Source organism: Dendropsophus ebraccatus, chromosome 13 (assembly GCF_027789765.1).
Source record: "Dendropsophus ebraccatus isolate aDenEbr1 chromosome 13, aDenEbr1.pat, whole genome shotgun sequence".
In the NCBI taxonomy this organism is placed as follows: domain Eukaryota; kingdom Metazoa; phylum Chordata; class Amphibia; order Anura; family Hylidae; genus Dendropsophus; species Dendropsophus ebraccatus.
In genome coordinates, this window is record NC_091466.1 from 50,386,733 (window position 1) to 50,404,982 (window position 18,250).

General features: G+C 40.1%; 1 protein-coding gene across 3 annotated transcripts in view; it reads right to left on the reverse strand.

Annotated features, from left to right (window-relative positions):
• The window catches only part of SLC35F4 (solute carrier family 35 member F4), a 133,887-nt gene that overhangs the window by 33,881 nt on the left and 81,756 nt on the right, over positions 1 to 18,250 (reverse strand). For 2 of the 3 annotated variants that reach the window (XM_069950031.1, XM_069950032.1), the window contains exon 2: positions 6,133 to 6,324. The exons of the other annotated variant lie outside the window; for it this stretch is intronic. In XM_069950031.1, the coding sequence (XP_069806132.1) occupies positions 6,133 to 6,324 (192 nt within the window). The remainder of the gene's footprint in view (positions 1 to 6,132; positions 6,325 to 18,250) is intronic. 3 annotated transcript variants of the gene reach the window in all.

Below are 18,250 nucleotides of genomic sequence, written 5' to 3' on the forward strand. Positions count from 1 at the left end.
TTTACATAGTGTGAACCTAGCCTAAAACTGCATGGGAACAGCACCAAGGATGAAGGTCAGAGTCATACCTTCATCCTCAGAGCCCCGTGTTCAGTCGGGAGCTATAAGCAGGTTAGATTCATCTAACCTGCTGATAGTTCCCCACAGAGCCTGAATGTTAAACCTGCATACCGGATTATTTGAATCACCAACAATAATGTCTCCTACTAAGGCCTTATTCACACGTCCCATAAAGTTGTCCGTAATTGCGGATCCATAATCACGGTTCAACTTAGAGCGCATTGATTGGGCTATCCGTAAAAAAAAAGGATGTGTCCTAGTGTGGATTTTGATTGCGGTATGGATTACCAATAGAAGTCTATGGGATCTGTGTTTTTTTTGGATGTTGCAGATGTCAAATCTGTGACATTTGTGAAAAAACATGCATCAAATTTTAGCAAACTAGTACTGTGTACATTCCACGAAAACGAATACGGAAACGGATGCAAATATGGATGATTTTCCATGGATTACAGAGAAAAAAAATAGCGGGAGGTTTTGCTGGCCAAGAAAAATCACCAGTGTGTTTCTTTCATTGAAAGGTCACTGAGACGGCATTATGATTCATTATTAAATGTCATCCATATTAGGTCAACAAAAACAGGGGAAGGCTGTGTTATAATGTAATGTAATATTATGAGTTACTTGTCAAGTAGGGTTCCACTGATCAATATTGGATTGAAGTTTTTTAGTAGAGATGAGCAAACTTTGAGTACATTAAAATGATCCCTGACTAAACAATTACTGTGTCAGGGAGATCAATTAAGTCAATTAGAATCAAGTCAAACACATCATTGTGATCAAGTTAACACGGGCTACATCTGTATACTGGTATATTGAATATATTTCACCCCAAAAAATTGTATGTGTAACCATCTTCTTTGTTTCCTTGGTGCAAAGTATGTAAAAGACATACACAATATTTTCATGATTTTAAAAATGTCCCTTGATGAAGTACTGCAATTTCACACCAGCATCAACAGTACTGCCCTCCATTGCACTCTCATCAGGGTTAGGTATAACTAGATATGGATGCCTAGAGATGGGTTAATTAGAAAGGATAAGCATCCTAGCTGTGTTCTCAATGGGAGACAAGGTAAGTTGACAAGATACTAAAGTGGTGTATATGTTTCTTGCAACAAATTGCATATTAAGTTAAAAGATCAAAGAAGGAACGTTCCATTAATCAACCGATAGCACTCATCAGTTAAGGAACATTCCATGAATTGACACCAGAATCACGGCTCTGCTGATCAACATAAGACTGGTTATTTGTACCTATGGTAAGTACTAGGGATGAGCAAACCGGCTGAGGTTCGGGTTCATATGAACCTGAACTATCGGCAATGATTCCCGCTGTCTGGCCGTTCCGTGGAGAGGGTGGATACAGCCTGAGGACCTCCTGGAAAACTGGGATACAGCCATAGCTAAAGGCTGTATCCCAGTTTTCTAGGCGGTCCTCAGGCTGTATCCACCCACTCCACGGAGCGGGCAGACAGCGGGAATCAGAAGCTAATAGTTCAGGTTCATACGAACCCGAACCTCAGATGGTTCGCTCATCCCTAGTAAGTACCTCCTCTTTTCTCCCATTCTACCTGCAGGAGCAATGGTGAGAGGTAACAGCTTGTTCACACTTGTGTTGCTTGGTGGCCATGTTCTCCGCCGGCGGTGCCTGTGGGGTTTGGGGGGGCCCTTGGGGTTTGGTCCTGTGACACTGGGGTTGCAGGGCCATTCCGTAGCCCCCCTTCTCTGCTTGCGCACACTTTGCGGGGTTGGCGTTCGCTGACCAGCACAATGTGGTTTGATTAGGGACTCATGTGTATCAGAAGACCTGCATGTTGGTACATGAGGCAATATGGTTTGGTCAAATTATATACTAACTTCTGATGTTGGTTTTTAATGTAACTGAACAAGCTTTCGATTCAACTATGGGTGCGATGTGCAGCCATTTCTGTCCTTTAGGCTAGTGCATATAAGACTGGTTATGTGCCTATACTTTCTACAAGTTGACTAGATGTTGTTCTTGTACTGTTCATTATATATGGGCCATAAGGGGATTAGGTTTAACAACATATGCTTTCACCCTGTAAATGTTTTTTTCTTCTTCTCTACTTTTACAAAAGCCCCCATATGGCTCTATGGATGGGAAAAAAAGCGTTATGGTTCTTAAAGGGTAAAAAAGGGAAAATAAAACTGCAAAAAATTACATTATCTTGGCACATTCATAAAGGTGTAGCCAAGGACATTTATTTTCACAGTTTTCCACTCTATTATAATGTGTTTATGATTATTTACATAGCCATGGTAATTTATTTTCACCTGGACACATTCTGATTTCTTAAATGGAACGTGCAATCAGAAAATAACCCATTGTTTAAATAGTTTTTTATGATTAACATATTTGTAAAGATTTTTTTGTTTTTTTTGTTTTATGTCACTAGTACTTACTAAAAAACTGGACTGGTCACCAAGACTAATAATAAGCTGATATTTCCTGTTCTTTAGAGACATTTTCATGCATTATCAACAGAGGCAGAATTACAATGAAAAGTAACACCAGTATTTAATGTCATAGGATTCACCATTCACAATAGACAACTCTCCTCCTCCTCCTCCTGCTCCTTCCTGCACAATGAGCACAGGTCATAGAGCATGCCCACAACACTCTGTCATAACCGTCAATGAGTCAGTCCTAACTACAATTTCCTATGGTCCACATGGTTGTAAAGCATATCTCTGGACGCTGTTTAGAGCTCAGGAAAGATGGCTGCCCTTGAAGAAGCATAAAAAAAAGATAGAATAACAAAAATACTATCAGAAAATAAAAACTAGAAGAAAAGAATATGAGTCAGTAGCTATGATTAGTAGTAATAAAAAAGGTGTTGGCACAGAGGGTACGCTGATAACAAATGGGACATTTTAAGATATTGGTTACTTTATTCTTGGTAACTATAACCCAGGAATTTGCAGAAATCACCAAGTTTATTCTAACAAGTCACAAAGATACATAAGCGATTGTTTCGCTATTGAAAGCTTCATCATGACCCGGCTGCATCTGTGCAACGCCGCCCTTTAAATATTTTATGAACAACTTTATTAACCCTGTAAACCTCTACATATACCAGTTATCAACAATAATAAATAGCAAAATGAAGAGAAAGCAGAATAACATAACATCTCTCTCTCTCTCTCTCTCTCTCTCTCTCTCGCCTACCAGGGCTGAACCGCTGGCACCACAAGATACAGCAGTGCTGCTTTATTTTCTACACTTTCTCTCTCTCTTTCTCTCTCTCTCTCTCTCTCTCTCTCTCTCTCTCTCTCTCTATATATATATATATATATATACACACACACACAGTGGTACCTCAACTTACAATGGCCTCAGGTTACAATATTTTCAACATACAATGGTCCTTTCTGGACCATCGTAATTTGAGACCAGACTCAACATACAATGCTACAGTCAGGATGTAAATAACTAGATGATTGACCAATAATGAATAGTGAAGAGCCTGCAGTAATTGACTGTCTAGTATCTCTACAGTACAGTGTTATGCTACATGTCCTGGAGAGGACGGAGTAGTGCCAAGATGAATTTTCAGTAACTGAGAAAGCTCCTTTAAGGCCTGCATGTCCTAATACACTGTGTCTCTTTTTTTAATAGTACCCTATGTCGATTGCCCCCTACTGTTGGTGTTGGAGCATGTAAGAGACCCAAGAACTGCATACAATGCATGATAAACAATCTAGGGAAATCCTACCTCTACTTGTTCATCTAAAAAGCAGATGCAGCAATCACACACAATCGCATACACAACCTATGCGGTGCTGCATGTTATCGGTTCCCTCATAATAAATTTATAACTACCCAGAGATGTTTATTCGGCATTTACGAGATAGGAGCACCATCTACATCCACCGCATTTATGATTGCTGGTCCAAATCATATTGTTAAATTAATTTATTTCACCCCCTATCTCTATCAATCCTACCATGTCCCAGCACATCTCTAAGATCGAAACAGCGAAAAGAAATAGCAGGTTTACTCGAAGTTTTTCCTTTAATAAGAGCTCTGCCTGTACAATATGCCAATGCTTTAGAATAGATGACCTAATTATCTCATCCATCGGGTGAAATCCAAACAACGTATTACATCTTCCTTCCATATTTTTAGTTTGGCATTTGCTATTTTTTTCTAAGAAGTCGTTGTCTGTAAATATTCCGCTTTTCCCTTGATTCTTTCATCTGTGTATCCTCTTAAGTATAACTTATTGCTCAATTCATCAGTTAGCTGTCTAAAAAGTTCATGAGACCTATTCATCCTTCTAAGTTGGACAATCTTTCCATAGGGTAAGGACCTTTTTATATACTCGGGGTGGTAGCTTTGGTACCTATGCCTCACATCCATCTTTATTGTAATTCTGCTACTATTGCACCTTTATACAGATTACTTATATTGCTACACATAGCACCTTTTACCAGTGCTTGAACATAGGCTTACTCATTTGCAGTTACGCAGATTTGCACTTATGTATAATTTCTGCCGCTCATAATCCTGAATGTTACTCATAATATGGTTAATATCCCCTAAAACGTATTACCACTTATTGCAGCATAGTTGCATTTCAGTTATGTTTGGGTGCATGTATAGTCTTGGTACCACTGGCTAAATTGGTTTTATGATGTACAAACTTTACTGTCTAGTTATTTCTACTACCAACAAGGACCTTTAGTAGTGTCCGAAACATTGGTACACCATGCTTTTTGGAACTCTAATGTATAGTTTCTACTACTGAAGAAGGACCTTGTGTCTGAAACTTTGGTACATCATATTTTTGGAAATCTAATGTATAGTTATTTCTACTACTGAAGAAGGATCTTGTGTTCGAAACGTTGGTACACCATGCTTTTTGGAACTCTAATGTATAGTTATTTGTATTACTGAACAAGGACCTCGTATCCGAAACTTTGGTACACCATGGTTTTTGAAACTCCAATGTATAGTTATTTCTCATTCTGAAGAAGGACCTTGTGTCCGAAGCATTGTTTTTTGGAACCCTGATGATGTGACTAAAATTCAGCCTGACATGAACAAGTCAGGAGTGTAGTTCTCTTGCTTTGCTTACTGTTTGTGTCCCTTTTCATTATGCTCAGTAAATAAAAAATAAATACATAAAAAAGCAATAAAAAAATACAATAAATAAAGCAGGTTGATAATGGTGGAGGGTTCGCATTCACCATGCAATCTCTTTGAGATTTGATGCCATTTACAGACACTCAAGCTTACATTGATTAGTAGAGACATCTTGGTCACTGGTGGCCGCGCTGCTTATTTGCTAGGATCTAAGATGCATTGTCCGTATTCCTTCTGGCCCATGTTAGACTACTTGTTTCTGGCATTCTAACATGTTCTGTCTTAATTTTATTTTTTTAAGTAGAAGTGAGTCTTATAAATGAAATGTAACCCAGTTGAAGTCTTGGAAGTTCTATTTAAAGCCATCACTAAGCTCTACACTCATCTCTTTACTGATAATTAAATATATTCAGAATTCCTACATTCCTTTCCAGTGTTTTTATCTCATCAGAACATAAAACTGAATTGGAAAGTACCCTAGAGAAACCTGCTTGCAGAGCTGTTTTTTTTTCTCTCTAGCTCAAGAAATTCATAGATGTAATTTTCTAAAGTCCCTGTGCAAGCTTAGCCTTCACCCTGAAGATGTCCAGGAGAAGTGGATAAGAGCATCTGACGTAAAGAGTGGCTCAATGGAACTTTTTGCATAAAAAGTGGTAAGAACAGATTAACATATGGTACAAAAAAATTAATAAACTGTTCTATAAGGCAAGGGTTAGCAATAGTGTCTCTAACTGGGTTTTAAATTATCTTCGTCCTTAAATAATTTTTTATAAGAATGGTTTCTTCCTTAGGTGCAAGTCCTGTTTTCCAATGTCATCCTTATCTTCTGACTGCATTAATATGACGAACAATACTGGTTAGGTGGAAAATCCGAAGGCAATACGGTGAACACCAATACCTTCTGTAATAACATAAGAATCACAAAGTCATAATGCCAGTATTGTTAGGACGAGTCATACCTGAACCACTCGGGACCAAGTTGGATCTGCTGCATTCAAACCTTTGAAGGGGACTTCTACTTTCCATTTCAAACATGGGAGAGGAAGATTCTTCGGTTGAAGACATATGACAGATCTTCTTTCTTGTGCTACTACATGAATTCGAGTATGTGATTCCGGAGAGACACCGTGAAACGGATGAGTGCGAAGTATCTGAGAAGAGAGAGTTGGAATGAATTTTGTCCAGCAGATTATGAACATCCTTTCAACGTCATAAGTCTCCCATAAACATTGTCTTGAAAACATCAACCCCATCAAGAAGGATAAAGCATGTCTATGATATCTTGATATCACTCTACTGAAAAATCTAATGTAATAAGTAGATTTGTTTTTCAGATTTGTCCTTTTTTTCCAAGATGACTACTGGTGGATTTACTTTTCTTCTTGGTGGAACGTTAGGAAGATATCCATTGATATCGAAGAACCAAACTGTTCATATTTCCAGTTGTTTCAGAAGAATCCATAAATAGAGACCATGATGAGTTACAACTTAAGTTTGGACTCTTCATAGTCTTCTTTCTTCAAACATCATACAATAATTGGATAAGTGGTACGTATCTCCTTTATGATTAAGGACCGCAAAAGAGCTTGAGACACAGAGAAGTGTATGTTGGCAACCATAGTACATGTGTCTCATTATGTTTTTTTCTAGAATTTCTTTGCCTTGCCTACTGATTTACACACGGAGGTCCAAGGGTCTGTTTTCTTCTTGAATCACCTAATGAACATAGCCCTTTGAGAGTTATATAGTGGCTAAATGTGTACAGTTGGCCACGGATTTTTGATTTGCTAAGTTTGAGACAGGCTGAACTTGATGGATCTTAGTAGTTATGTAACTAATTAACTATATACTGTGTGCTAATTAAGTTCATGAATTATTTGTTAATTGAACCTTACTAGTGGGGCACCACAAGGGTCAGTAGTGGGTCCTCTTTGTTTCAGTACAAGTATTAATCACATTGGACGTGGCTTACGGAGTAAAATTTCTAAATTTGTAAATTATATAAACTAAGTAATCAACGCAATAGAGCATAGTATAATATTACAGAGGGATCTGGGGAAAATGAAGGCAAATTAAATTTTTATGTAGATAAATGTAAAGTTGTACACTTGGGATAAGAACAAATGTTGCAGTATATTGTAAAACATTTGTTAAACAACACTGAAAATGGATATTAGTTGGCAAAAGAGATGTGTGAATTGATTCGAAATTATTCAAACTTTTTATTAAAATTTTTTATAAAATTTTTTGGGAATTCTTTAAAAAAAAAACATGTGGGGCCCTACAATGATAACGTACAACACCACAGAATGTACAAAGACAGCAGTCATTGCTCGCCTACATTTAGGGTTCTATAAGACAGGATAATGACGGCCCAATCAATAATGTAAATGACCGCCAATCTGCTAGATCGGCACTCGTTTACTGAGCCTATCACACAACTTGATAATTGTTTAGCAAGGACTGCACGGACATCTTAAGTGATGCCCATGCATCCCTTGCCCTAAACTGTTATACATTACCTCTCAACACTCCTGATCTTCTCCTGCCCTCTGCTTGGTTCCCAGCAGCTGCACCTTCAGAGTGGCCTTTCAGCTCAGAGTTCGTTTTGAAGCTGCAGCCACCGGGAAGCAAGCAGGGGGCAGGAGAAGACCAGGAGCAAGGAGAGGTAATGTATTGTCAGCCGTCGGCTGATGCATGGTTGGCGGCTGATGATTTTAGGTCTAGACCTAAAGACACTATCAGCCGATGAGCATTGTCATCTACTGATCATGTCCCTGATTTGGCCAGTTACTGCTCAGTGTAATAGGGCCCTAATTGTCAAGCTATACAATGTATACCTTCCTGCACTGTTAACATAGGGCAATGTAAATGTGTGCTGTATATACATTGCTGCTTTCACATACTACGTTTGCTATGTTAATGTATACCTTGCTGTTCTTTGTATAGGAGCAGGGCCTTCTTTCTTTTAACAAGAGTCCCTGCTTCTATGTGAATCCAAATTAGTAATGGAATCTGAATTAAATAGAACAGCCAATTTCAGTGATCTTTCCTAAACACATTTTAGGAGATTTTAGGAGATCTCTAGTGGGCAGTACACCTAAATTTAGTACTCAGTGCAAGGCAGCTGCTGCAAAGGCAAATAAGACTTAAATGCACTAGTCAGACTACATGTAGAACATTGTATACACTTAAGTGAACCCTATGGTACAGAGATCTGTCTGTACCTAGGCCTGAAACCATGAGAAAGAGGAGGACAGAAGATCATCATAGAAGAGTTTATTTATGGGAGGAACTGCTTGCCACGAGATGATGGAATGGTTGGTTGATAAAAAAAAAAACCTTACATTCACATCACATTTTAGTCAAGCTTCCATAGAATATTTAGATTTACAAATCACTACCCATACATCCAAATTACAGTGCAACACTTTCCATAAACCTACTTCAAGAAATGGTTTTATACTCTTTGATAGCTGCCACCTACCTCAATGGCTGCTCAATGTCCCCTTCGGCCAATTCCGGAGACTCAAAAGGAATTGTACCTCAAATGACCGATTTGAACAGGAAGCATCCATATTAAGGGAACAGTTCAGAGAAAAGAAATACCCAGAAGCAGCACTTGAAAAGGCCCTAAATAAAACGAGGGAGCTAGACAGGAGTGCTTTCTTTCTAGAACCATCAAATATAGAAACCAAAGATGCCGAACATCAAGACACCAAATTAGTCCTGCCCTACAACTCTAATTACAAACACATAGGCAAAATTATTGCCAAACATTGGCACCACTTACAGGACGACCGACTAATTGGCCCCTTATTACCTCCAAGACCGCCTATAGTGTATTCTAAGGCACCCAACTTAGGTCTACAGGTAGCTCCGACTGTGAGAGCAAGGAATGGTAGCTCCCAACCTACTATATGTCCTGAGATTAATGGATTCTTTAGGTGTGGCATGTGCAGCAATTGCAAAGCCACACAATTCCAGAGACGTACTGTTATAGTAACATCAACAGCAAATGGATGTGAACATAAAATCAAAGACACACTCTCATGCAATTCTGAAAACATCATATATATCATCGAATGTCCATGCCACAAACAGTATATAGGGAGGACTTCCAGAACCCTAAAAAAGAGAATAACAGAACACTTTTACAACATAAAAAGGGGTTATGACAAACACACACTGTCGGCCCACTATAAAGAAGCACACCAAAGTAGACTGAGGGGTACAACTTATGCAGCTATACAAAAGGTGGAGAAGGATTGGAGGGGAGGCGATTTTATATCCAAAATGTCAAGACAGGAGTCCAGATTTATCTTTGAATTTCAGACGCTTACACCCTATGGTCTCAACGCCGAACTAGAGATCTTCGGTTTTCTGTAAATAATGGGGCAGTGTATTCTTACATGATGTAAATCATGTACCTTTGGGAGGCAGAACGTATAATACGGAAGCATCTGATGCTACACATTATATCCCTCAAAAATGTGTGCGTCGGGGGTATTACCGACGGACGGTACAGTGCCAGACTGTCTCATCAGTGCCTGGACCGCCCCTTGGTGACTCCCGTCACCCCATTAAGATCTACCCATTCATGTGCGTCATTTATTTATTTATTTTTTACTCTGTTCAGTTTTTTTTTTTTTTTTTCCTATATGTGTATGTGGGTATATCAATTTATTATTTTTTTTTTTTTTTTTTTTTTTTTTTTTTTATTTATATACATACATGTACACGTATGTGCAAGTTGATATAAACTCATGTTATATACGACACACAAACTGGGTTCAGCCCTAGTAGAGATAGGGGAACCGACTTAGGAGAATCAGAATTCACACAGGAGAGAAGTCACATTGGAAAATCGATCTTGAAATGTGAACTCACACAGGAGAGAAGCCATATTGGACAACTAGACATATAGAATTCACACAAGGGAGAAGCTACATCTGCACACCGAAGATGTAAAACATGCATAACCCCACATCTATTCTAAAGATGGACACTACAGGATCATGTTGGAACATAGAGGGGACTCAACAACGAATCTCTTTATGTATATACCTACACATGGGGAGCCACTCATCCCTTTATAGGTCCAGTTAAGCACTTCTATCTTCTGACCTGAAAAACATGGCAAAACCATCCGGAACGATCCATTACGGGTCTTGTTGTTAGATTTGGAACAGATATAAAGTCCAAACAGACATGGCTGCACCAGAGTTATCCAAGTTCTCTGCTGAGGAAAGGAGCGAGTAGATCTCCTGAAACGCGTACAAGAACCAAGGATAACAGAGCCTTTTTATCATTTACTGATTATATCCCGAACTCAAGCCGTATCTGCCTGGACATTCAAACCAAGCGGCAGTTAACAAGAGCGCGCGCTCACATGCATGTGGATGCTGCAAACAGCATGAGACAACCCACTGTGCTGAATCAGATCTCAACTGCACGGATTGCATAGAAGCCGCACTGACTGAGACTTGGACCGCCGCTACAATACTATATTGGACCGTGGGAGCTACCGCCGGCAGGGTGAGAGGTGGACATTCCACCATTTGTCATTTATAGCACCTTATCTCACCCAAAGTGTATGATCTGAAAAGTAAGCTGTCTCACTAGGACACTAATATAATTATTCCAACGGCCATCCAGCGATACGAGCTCATGCCAGACTTCTTGATTCGGGACTACTGCTAAATACATCTAGGTGAGCTGCCTGCGCTGGGCCCGGCGCAGGCAACCTCACTAGGCTCCATATACACACAATTTTTATTTTATCTTATAGATTTTATCCATTTTTATCTTTATACTAGTTAGGCATTTATATGTGATTTTTATGTATTTCCTATGCATATAGACTGCTTTCTACTATTAGGTTTACCTTACTAGGTTTTTTACAGCGATGACCTACTATCAATATGATATATAGATTCAAGCAATAAATGTTGACGTACAATTTATACAGGTGCACAAATCATATGTCTTGACAGTGTTTGTAACACACCACCTGCTTCTAGAGAGCCCTCTATATTGGTACATACTCATTTATTCATTTATATCCTGTGAGCGCTGGGAATAGTGGTGCACTCGAAGGGGGTGGACTCCATTCGTAGGGGTTAGGTGTAGCAGACCTTTACTATTTTTTGTTTCAAAAAAAAAAAGAGGTCAAGGGTGTCAAAATACCTTTTTTGAAGGATCGCATAAGATTTCTGGAGAAGGGTTGTTGACCAATTTATTTATCTGCAAGGAATCCGTCTAATATGAGATCATTTACAGCTTCATTGGGTTATGGATCCTTTGGATCAATAATGTAGGGTCCGAATTTAAACATGAAGGACGTGTCTCTTTTGCAACTTTTCTATGTTCTTGTGTTTCTATGGTATTTTTTTTTCCAATGTAAAGAAAATTATTACAGCTAAAAGCAGCAGATCGGCAAAAAGATTGAAGAGATTAATCCCTGTCCCTATGCCTACATTTTATATTACATATTATTACATCAACCAGAGGATATATAAAATTTTTATAACACTTATATAACACTTTTCTATGTGAGTCTCTTGTAATATAATGTACCCAATAAAGAAGCCTAGCTTAATTGTGACATAAATCAAGGAATTTATTAAAACAACAAAAAAAATTAAGAAAACAACAATATGGAATAATTGGACTGAAGATACTGTGGCTCCGGCACTCCAAGATTCGTTTAAAAGGTAAACTTTATTAAATAATAATATTAAAAACAGCAGGACAAACCATGCTGCATGGCCAGATCAACGTGTTACGCGCATGCGCGCTTAGTCATGATTTCTGACTAAGTGTGCATGCGCGAAACGCATCGATCTGGCCATGCAGCATGGTTTGTCCTGCTGTTTTTAATATTATGATTTATTAAAGTTTACCTTTTAAACAAATCTTGGTGTGTCGGAGCCACACTATCTTCAGTCCATTTGTTTGTTGGTGGTCAGCCACCGCAGGAACCGTGCACCCTCTTCAATGTACTGAGATAGGTCAGTCCAGCCCAGAAGGTGAGCTGATTTCAACGTTTCTTTGTTGTTAATATGGAATAATGACTGAATGTTGTGGAGTTAATCTGCATTTCAGTGACCCTATGTCTCTTGTGGAATAGCTAAATTCACTCACTTGACTTTCATGTATGAATAAGACACTAGGGGGTAGATTTATCAAACATGGTGTAAAGTGAAACTGGCTCAGTTGTCCCTAGCAACCAATCAGATTCCACCTTTCATTTTCCAAAGAGTCTGTGAGGAATGAAAGGTGGAATCTGATTGGTTGCTACGGGCAACTGAACCAGTTTCACTTTACACCATGTTTGATAAATCTACTCCCAGGCCTTCGTAAAGATGGTCGGACCACATGCATCATACCTCTTTACAGCTTGAAATATCCTCACTGCTCACTCTATATACCTCATATCTATACAAATTAGTTTCAGAATAATTTCTAAAAATGTCTTCCCAATGGGTACAAGGATGGGTGGATATCTAATCCCATCCCACTACTCGTTTTACCTCCAGACATGGTGTCCAGTCTACTTTTTGACTTAGAACAGAATCAGAGAACTTCTAGTTTGTGGTTTTTGATCATTGAAAAGTGTGTGAAACCATTGAATACAATACAATACTTTTTAATAATAAAATAAAATTGAATGAAGCTGTTGCTCTACATTTACAGAATTTACCAAGTAACATTTATCCTAGGACTGATGGTATGTTATCTGGAAAAGGTCGGCACTCCGATAACAAGCGGTGCCTGGGCCAAATAAGGAACATCAAAAAGAAGAATCCCGGCACTCGCCAACTTCTGCAAAGTGATTTATTTACACGTGCATATACAGACAGGCGGATAAGGACGCGTTTCGGCGAAGAGCCTTTCTCAACAAGGCTTGTTGAGAAAGGCTCTTCACCGAAACGTGTCCTTATCCGCCTGTCTGTATATGCACGTGTAAATAAATCACTTTGCAGAAGTTGGCGAGTGCCGGGATTCTTCTTTTTGATGGTATGTTATGTCATGTAATGGTGGAGGTTAGGATTTCTCTCCCTAAACATCATCCCTATTCTCTTTAACTAAAGCACATAGACTGAAAATGAATAAGCTTGTCTCTAAAGGCCCTATCACACCAAGCGATTATCGGCCGTATTTGGCCAATTGTCGCCCGTTACGGCCGATAATCACATGGTGTAATAGCTCCTGCTAAAAGGCAAAGATCAGCCTTGTCTTTCAACATGTTAAAAAAATGGAGACGATAATGATGGTCTGCTGGCTATTGCCCTGTGTAATAGGAGCAGCGGCAGTAGACAACCCCCCCCCCCCACCGCGCGCAGTTCTTGTACCTGCTCGTGGTAAGCACAAATAATAGTGCTGGCTGCAAGTGGGGAGCGAGGAGCAAGTGAGCGAGTGGGGAACAAGGAGCAAGTAAGGGCTCTTTCAGATCGGCCCGTGTAATAGAGCCTTAATTCATAATCTCAGGAAGGAACAAGACAAGTAAAAAAGTAAACTGAGACAAGGCCAACACCTCAGGAATACCTAGATTTTGACTAGATAGCAGACGCGTCTGAGTCCTATACAGAAATATAGTCAGGAACCACATCCGGTCTCCCCTGCACAGCTGGTAGTATCTATTAGACTAATTCGGATGTAAAAATTCCTAATGTTTGAGGTTTCATGAGAAATATTGTGCAACATTCAGGTCACACAAAAAAACTACAAAAAATGCAATTATCTGACTGAATGATAAATGATTGTTTTTTTTGAGCGTGGACATATTTTTAATTATTTAAAAATCGTTTTTATTTTTATTTTTTAAAGAAAGAATTGAAGCCGGATGCTGAATCCTACTAAGAACTATGTTGTATATGCATATACTTATATATAAATAATGACTGTCACCCATGGATATGGCATCTTTGATGTCTAATACAAAGCATGACAAAGTGCCTGCAGGTACCACCATGGCAGGACTTACATTCAGACCAATGCCTAATAGTGACATTGATAGAGGAGGCAAAATAGACAGCAATCCTTACGGGGCAGGGAAATAAATAGTGTTGTTCAGCTCTATAACAATACTGGGTCTTAAAGAAAACGCACTGTAGAACGCAACCAGCTCAATGGGCGGTGTTCACACCAGATGCAGAGACAAGGTGTGGACTTAGGTGTCATACCTGAAGATGAAAGTCGGAAAAATCCAGCAAAATAGAAAAAACTTTCATTACATAGTATAAAAAGCAAATAAAATCCTCATGATATAAATATGCTTAGGTAACGTTGACCTTTAGCGCCTCATTGTCTGGACACTACGACATGGGATCAGCACCAGTAGGGACTAGACTCAGCACTACGTACATATTAAATAAGGGTGTAAAGATGAGCAAGCATGGAATGGAGATTACCAGGAGAGCAGAATAGTGCATGACTAATGGCAAGCTTTATACGCCTGAAGCAGAAGGCAAATATACTGCAAAGCTTCATATGTGACTCGTTCCTTTGTAGTGAAACAGGTTCAACTAAACACAAACAAACACCTACTCCCCCTGGGATGACTGACTAATACGGTTAGTCACTCTCACTGGCAAACCGGGCGGCTGAGCTGCTTCCCGGCCTATAATATATTCTTTTGTTACCGAGACTTAACAGAAAAGTGATGGAGTTACTCACAACAATTCACACGTTATTTTGCAACATGTCACCTCAGCGAAGGGAAGTAATGTCTGGTCATGTGATGATGGAGAAGAAGAAGTCTGTCTCATACACCCATCTCTATCAAAAGTTTACAAAATAAGATGCCAGAAGCTTGCAGAATTATAAATGCAGCACGGGACTATAATATAACTTGCAACAAGATAAGGAATACAATGTACTTGTAACGTTACCCAATATTTTATGTAGATCTGAAGATAAAGAAGCTAACTCTGATCAATATCATTAGACAGTGGGTATAAAGGATATCTGTCACTTTTAATAATTTTTGACTAAAGGGGTACTCCGAAGACTGTTTTTTAAATAAAAAAAAACATTGCTCCTCTGCTGCCACCACTGTTTGCGTCAGGAACTGCAGGAAGCGCTAAAAAGAGCAGGGTGCCCTACTACAGTGAGCGCTGATTTTTATCACCACTCACTGAGCTAGAAGGCGAGCGGGAGGCGACAGCAATCACCCTCTCTGTACAGAGGATGCCAGACTCCGGGCTCTTGCCGTGTAGCAGCACTAGAACATAGTAGGCGATCGGGAACTGTATGGTTTATTGCCCTGCAGTTCCCGACACAAGTAGGGGTGGCAGCAGACGGGCCATGTCAATCCTTATTGCTGCCAGGCATTGGAAGTACATATAGAAATTTTTAAAAAATTACACAAACTATCTATTAAAAAATATATAAATTTTTGTCTCTGGAGTACCCGTATAAATGTCATAAGTTTGCTGAGAACCCCATGATCACTAAAACAAAGAAGTTTGAGCGATGTGTCCCTTTGTTTCTGGCTCTACCCAGAGGGCTGTCCACTCATATTCTTCCCCTAATTCTCATATGGCAGAGCTATTATTGATGGCTGCCGGCTTTCTAATGTGTATAGCCTTCAAAGGATTCTTTCAGCTGCAGTTTATGCTATGATCTGTAGCTTCTGCTAGATCTAGTCTGCAGTCCAGGCTGCAGTCCCGAGCCCCTGAAGTGCCACAGGCTGGTACCCCACTTCCACTCCTCTCCCTTGATTGACTTCCAGCACCGAGCCCTGCAAGCACCCACACCATGGATACAAATAGGGGTTCATGTGTGATGAGTTAATGAGGCCAATGGCCACAGCAGGAATATCACTATGCATACTGTATGCTGTTAGTATATGCAAGATTTGGAGACAATGGGGGAGATTTATCAAACATGGTGTAAAGTAGAATTGGCCCCTAGCAACCAATCAGATTCCACCTTTCATTTTCCAAAGAATCTGTGAAGAAGGAAAAATGGAATTTGATTTGTTGCTAGGGGCAACTGAGCCAGTTCTACTTTACGCCAGTTTGATAAATCTCCCCCAATGTTTGGTGCTGGAAGAACAAGCCTGACAGCTGTGTGTGCTGTACAAGTGGATGCTGTTACGACAGAAGTAGTGGATCTGCTGATCTGCCACTAGCAGTGGCTGAGCCGCACCAGGGGGCGGAGTTAAGGGGCTGCTGGTTTTTACCATTGCCCACAGCAAGGTAGGCTGGACTTGCTGCAGCAAGCAACCCCCAGGTTGCTACCCTTGGATTGGCTTGCTAGCGGCGGCTTGAGGGTTGCAACTGGAGACACATAGGGAGGCAGGACAGCAGCAGGACTCGCGGCTGAGAACTGAGCAATAGTCACAGACTGCAGGAACCACAGGCAAAAGCTGGGACCACACACTTAGGGAAGCATGGAGAGGCTCCAACAAGGATGCCTACTGCAAGTCCCCTTTTACATGCACAAGGCCAATTAAGAGGACACTGGCCCTTTAAATTTCACAGTGAGGAAGCAAGCAGGAACGTGGAGAGGTAAGGCACCCCACATGGCTGAAAGGGGGAGCAGTGCCGGGTCTGAGAATGTGGGCTCCGGTGAGCCCACAAGGGACAACAAGGGAGCCCAGGGTGCAGGTGAGACACAGCCGCAACAGATACAATGTTGGAAATGATAGGGGGGGGTGTAAGAATGTGGGCGGGCATAGTATGGCCTTTAGCCAATCAAATAATTGAATGAGCACAGCAGCAGAGAGGTGTAGGGAGGCAGTGACCTGACCATCTGAGGAAATACGATAAAAGGGACAGTCCTAGGAACCGAAAAAAATGTGACAAACTAACAATAAAAGGCGCTCAACAGAAACGTGATCCAATCTTATTCAAACCAGACACAAAGCGTCTAAATGCGAAAACTTTTTTCATCTTGCTTAATGCGTTCAGTTATAGTCTCATCAGATCTAATATAATGGGGACATTCAGTCATCATTCTTATCAAACAGATAAATGAATCTCTTTTCTCTCTTCAGTAATTTTGACCTTGAAGGAGAATGTTAAACCTTGAGACTAAATGGACTATAAATGCCATCAAATTTGAGTCTTCTGTTTTTCTCCCACAGTTTTGAAAATCACACAAAACCGCGTGACGGTCTCTAAGTACTGGAAGCATTTCAGCTTATGAAAGATGTATGAAACCATCATATTAAATGCAGCATTGCAAATTGTCCTTTTTTTTTACGTGCCTTGCATCGGTGGCCATGCTTGATTATGATTGCATTGCACGTCTTGCTTAACTCAATATGAGTTACTATCCAATTTTATCTGGTTTACCAGCTACATAATGCAAAATACTCTAGAGCTCTTCTGAAATTCCCTGTGGCATCGAAAAAAATTGAAGAGTCTAGAGGATGCATACGGTGCAGTAATCCATCTACGTTCTTTGATACTCACGAAGCTAGAAAGCCTTCGGGAATGTCATTCGCGGATCTTGAAACAGTAAATCTGAAGTCTGCATCTTGACGGAAAAGAGAATCGGACGTGTACCGTCTAATCTGTGAATTTACATTGCGGCTTGCCGAGACTTGGGAGGAGATAAGATTTATAATACTATTATCAAACAATTAAACAAAGCAAAATCTTATTACAATGTGGACACTGCTTAATATGAAAAATAGTAGACCGGTGCTTTTGACAACCACCCATACTGGCGGCATATATGACTTTAGAATCCAAATGAGAAGACATTTGCTGTCAGCTTGGACAATCCCTTGGCAGAGAACAGGTCCCCCAGTGATAAGCCTATTGCAGTGTTACAGGGACCACCACCTCGCATGCATGATCAGCTGTTATCACTGGGATAAGCCACAGACCATGAGAAATGAAGCCTTACAAACTGTTCATTGAAATCAATCGACCATGCCAATGGATCATTCTAAGGCGCAGATGAGCAGAGTCCTCCAGAGATGTCCCACTTTATAGCCGCTCTCCGCTCTGGCTAGAGGAGGGATATCCCGATCAGAGACTACATGACATGCATATTTACTGCCAGAATGTGATAACTTTACATAGTAGGAATCTACAGACTTTGTCTTTTTTGATT